The 5193-nt window shown below is 35.5% G+C and overlaps 1 protein-coding gene across 5 annotated transcripts in view; it reads right to left on the bottom strand.

The window, feature by feature from the left end:
* Nucleotides 1–1610: 1610 nt before the first annotated feature.
* The window catches only part of LOC106871331 (growth hormone-regulated TBC protein 1-A), a 47722-nt gene continuing 44139 nt past the window's right edge, over nucleotides 1611–5193 (bottom strand). For 4 of the 5 annotated variants that reach the window (XM_014917727.2, XM_014917728.2, XM_014917726.2 and 1 more), the window contains 2 exons: nucleotides 3816–4001; nucleotides 1611–3232 (listed from right to left, as the gene is read on the bottom strand). In XM_014917727.2, coding sequence (XP_014773213.1) covers nucleotides 3152–3232; nucleotides 3816–4001 — 267 coding nt within the window. In that variant the 3' untranslated portion in view covers nucleotides 1611–3151. The remainder of the gene's footprint in view (nucleotides 3233–3815; nucleotides 4002–5193) is intronic. The other variant, XM_052971340.1, reaches the window with a different exon arrangement.

Raw genomic sequence — 5193 nt, 5'->3', positions numbered from 1 at the left:
ATATATATATATATATATATATATATACATATATATATATATGAGGGTAAAGAACCCTTTTGGTCGTGAATAACCATGAGATTGCACCTAAAAAGTTACCCTCCAAAGTACAAGGCTGAGCAAGTTTGTTTATGGAAGACCAGCAGTCACTCATGCATACAAACCTCCCCTTATACAGCTTGGTACCATTGATGTTGCAACTTATTTCTACAGGTGAGTGTATTGGAACAACGGGAAATGAAGTGTCTTGCTCAAGAACATAACACATAGCCCAGTCCGGGAATTGAACTCACTACCTCGTGAATGTGAGCCCAATGCTCTAACCACTGAGCCATGCACCTTCATTATATGTGTGTGTGTAAGTGTGTCTATGTCTGTGTGTGTGTGTGTGTGTGACCGTCATAATCGTTTTACATCTTTCCATGCTGGCATGCAATGGACACTTCACCAAGCAACCACCTAGTACTTGGGTGCTAGGTATAACACACTGCCCAGTTTAGCACCTTACTTGATCTTCAATGCTAAGTGTAACACACTGCCCAATATAATGCCAGCACCTGATCCAAGGCAGCGAGCTGGCAGAAACGTTAGCGCACAGGCGAAATGCTTAATGGTATTTCGTCTGCCGTTACGTTCTGAGTTCAAATTCCGCTGGGGTCGACTTTGCCTTTCATCCTTTCGGGGTCGATAAATTAAGTACCAGTTATTGAAACTTGTCTCATGAAATTTTTGAAATAATATTCACTTGCTTTCTGTAATTTATTTCAAATATACACATAATATTTATGTACGTAAGTACATGTATATTTATACACACACACACAGGGTGTCCATGATTTACCTTTACAGTCGAACAATTCAGAAAAAAAAAAAGACAGAAAATAAGGATAACTCAAGAGAGTTTATTGGAAAACAAATAAAGTTTTGTTTTAGAAACATCAGAACAAATCCATGCAGGCACCATTTGTTGCATGCAACACACCCTGGTGATACAATAAATTGTAAAAGTTGTAATGATAATTTATAAACACCCTGTGTGTGTGTGCACGCACACACATCTGTATGCACATGTGCCTGTGAGTTCGTGTATAATCATATATATGTGTGTGTGTGTGTGTGTGTGTGTGTTCTTTTACTCATTTCATTCATTAGACTGCAGCTATGCAGGAGCGCCACCTTGAAAAATTTTAGTTGAATGAATCAAACCCATGACTTTTATTTTTTTAAGCTTGGTATTTATTCTATTGGTCTCTTTTGCCAAACCGCTAAGTTATGGGTGTGTAAACACACCAACAACTGTTGTCAAGCAGTAAGAAGAACAAACGCACACACAGACACACGCATACATATACAATGGGCTTCTTTCAGTTTCCATCTACCAAATCTACTCACAAGGCCTTGTTCAGCCTGAGGCTATAGTAGACGACACTTGCCCAAGGTTCCACACTGTGGGACTGAACTAGAACAGTGTGGTTGGGAAACAAGCTTCACATGTACACATGTTGACACACATAAACACACACACACACACACATAAATATGTATACATGTATGTAAACATTTTCATAAATAACTGATAAAGGCTGACAAATAGTGAATACAAAAAGAAGTGTTTTGAAAAGGAAAAGTTTATAGACGAATAAATAACAGAGTTGGGAGGAAAATGTTAATAAATTTATAAATGGCAAATGTTCTTTTTACTTTTGGGAAAACAACTGATTATTCATCATGCTATAATATTTCATTTCAAATTCAGGAACACCTTTAATCAATGACTTCTTGCAATCATTATATCAAAATCTGTTACTCAGAAATAGGTGCGTTTTTTTATCTCAAATTGGCTGAACCAAGCTGTATTAAAAGTACTTCTGTTAAGGCCCAGACCTGCAGGAAAGCTTCAAACTCAGCATAGCAAGTTGATAACACATTCCTTAATTATAGAACCCCATATCATCCCAGAACAACCTATTTTCAAAGGCATTCCAACTATACCCTGTCTTGTCTTGTTTTTAAGAATAGTGTTTCGAGGTACAGCACTGACTTTCAAGACTATAATAATTTGGAACCTCTCTAAACCCGCATAAATTTCTGAGCAGGAACTTCAAATTCTTGCTGCCACCAGACTAGTATACTGATTGTTCCTGTTTCACAGTACCTTGTCAAGCACAGTATTAACAAACTTGTATCATTTATACTAACATACATGTAGCAGTATCTCATTTAATCATTTAAGTAAATTTAATATTCTATTTTTTAATTTAGAGGTGACCACTCCTGCTTTGGAAAAAGCAGTCATCTGGAAAGGTTTTGGAACCAAAAGTTCTGGAAAATCAATGTTGTACCTGTATTCAATGTGTCCACTATTTTTTTTAAAAAAGATGTTTGAAAAATATTTGGCTGCTATTTCTAGCAGAAGAAGTGACTGTGTAGAGTCTTCCTCACTGAGTGCTTCTATTGCTTGCATTCTCGCATAGAATGCTCCTGCTTCTGGCATCAGTGAGCGATACCTCAGTGTGAGAGATACTCACAGTTTTGCAAAGTAAAATGAGCCCCAAGACAATATATATTAAGAGCAACTAATTAACTTGCTCAAGATAAGTAAAAGGAAAAAAATATTTCTTTTAAATTGTGCAACTAATGAGAAAAAATTAAGGAAAGTTTCTGGATTGTTCCCTTTAAATTGTAGATTTAAATAAACCAAAATATTTTATAGAAACAATCTCCCTCACATACACAACACAACACAAACATCTCTCTCTCTCTCTCTCTCTCTCTCTCTCAGACTTTTGTGAGAAATAAAGACACTGGTTGTGGTTGGGTTTATTATCAAAAGGAAAGACTGTTTTGGGTAAGAGGTGAATAACAAAAATAAAGATGGAATAGAATAAAATAAATAATACATTCTATGTTTTTTTTTGGGGGGGGGGGTTTCAAGGAAGGTGTTAAATGTTTTTTTTTTTCAAATTTTGCCAATAAAAAACAAAATTGGTTTAGAGAAAAAGGACTCTGTGGAAAGAGTAAATTTAGGAAGAGTTACAAATAAGGAGTCGAGAATACTCTCTTAGCATTCTCTCAATATTTTTCAAGGATCTCTGAACCAGATAAATATTTTTAACAACCATTGTAGACCATATGGAATTTGTGATTTGTGCTATGTTATTTTCTCAATACAACTTTTTCTCATCTTTGTGATTTCATTGCGAGGAAATGATCCTGTTTCTTTGAAAATTAACTGGAAATGAAGAAAAGGAAAAAAAAGACGTAAGTAAAGATGAAAAAAAATATTTTTACAATTATAATAAAAATGCATTTCTTAATTGGGGTAAAAAAAATAAAATTGTAATACATCATATAGAACTAGCCAAATATATGAGTGTGTATGTACATGCATGTACATATATGTACATGCACATATTAGTGTGCATGTGGGTGTGGGTGTTGTTTAGTCAAAGATCTTTGATCATAGACATTCCAGCGGTGACAATCTCCATTTTTTTTTTGAAACACAATGTTTTCAGGCCTTCATAATCCATTTATTTTTATATTTTCTTAAATGCTTTAAATTGCCTTCTACTAACGCTACTAAGATACTCTCAACTATTTCTGGATGGCATCTCTAATGAATAGCAACTGCAGTCAGGGCAAAGCTGATAACACTGGACTTCACAGAAGAAGTTGGACAAGTAACATGGAAGAGGTTGTAAATCACATAGCGAGCTCATCCATCTTATATCAGCAATGGTGATGATGACAATGACGTCAACAAGCAAGACGATGACAAGAGTAAGGGTGAAGGTGAGGGAGAAGATGCTTACCTCCATGAAACTATGACAATGTTTCACCAAAGGGTTTTTTACTGAACTCTGAATTATGTGAACAGCTTCAGGAAAATCTTTACAGGCCAGAATTTTATCGCTGTTCATTGAGATCAAAGTGAAAGCAACTCGCAGTAGGATCTTGGAACCTTCATAAAACAAGGCATCCCAAATGCGTAAAACAGTCTGCAAAAACAAAAACAAGAGGGATAGTAAAGAAAGGAGTGAATAAGTGTGAGAGTGAGAGGACAACACCCAACAAAAATAATATAAAGTTCACAATTCTGAAAAAGTTTCACAAAGAAAGTGTAGTAACGCCTTTATAGCAGACAACATTTCCGGTAAGCTTATCCACGCATGCGCAGGGACTAGTTCCGGAAGGAACACGGGAAGAGTCTCATGCGCATGCTTGGTGATTGGACATCCAAGTTTCACACCCTTATTCATTCTCTTTCTCGGCCGGCCAGCCATGAGCCTGGACGTATCAAGCAGTCTCTCCAACATTCCAACTCTGGAGACAGCTCTTTCCAACATTCCAACTCTGGAGCTAGACAAATAACCAACCAACATCATTGACGGCGTCTCAGCAACCAAAGGGCAAAGTGCTGCCTATTTCCTCTGTAAATAAATATTGTTGTGTTGATAGTTCAGAATCTGCGTTCCGTTGTTTCTTCAGAATTTAATGTACGGAAGCAGGTATACACCTAATGGTGTATAACCACTTTCCTAAAAAAGAAACAAATGAAGGAGATATGGGCTCAACAAGCTGAACCACTTGTAAACTATCTAGGAAGGCAGTAATTCTAAGTAAAAACTTGTGTGCCTCTACACCAGTGTTTCTCAACCTTTTTACCCTTATGCAACCCTTAAGATTAATTACATGTTTCACAGAACCCCTGCACATAAGAAATTATATGCCATATCTTACTCATATCTTTTTCATTGTAGTTCACGTGGTAAATAAATAAATATACAATTAAAAGGGTAAAGGTTTATCAATTTATTAATTTATTAATAAATCAACAATTAATAATTTTTACCAAGCCCTTCGGTATGTAAACACCATTATCGGTGGAGAACTTATTTAAAAGTTCTTATACATTTATAAACATAATTAAGGGATCAGCAAACACTGTTGGAGCCTCAGCTTTTTTAGCTGCTATTTCTGAACTTCGGTATGTGGTGAAGCAAATGTTTGCTGATCCCTTAATTTTTTTAATGTCCTGTACCCATATATGCATGTATATATACATATATACGTAGGTATGTACATATATGTATGGTTATATGCATATATTTATATATTGTTTATACTATTATATGATCGAATGCCATGCATCCTTTTCCAAGTAAGTTTTATATATATATATATATATAT

This window comes from Octopus bimaculoides, chromosome 10 (genome assembly GCF_001194135.2).
Source record: "Octopus bimaculoides isolate UCB-OBI-ISO-001 chromosome 10, ASM119413v2, whole genome shotgun sequence".
Lineage (NCBI taxonomy): Eukaryota > Metazoa > Mollusca > Cephalopoda > Octopoda > Octopodidae > Octopus > Octopus bimaculoides.
Note: the sequence above shows the minus strand (reverse complement) of the source record. Positions and strands in the feature narration are given on the sequence as shown.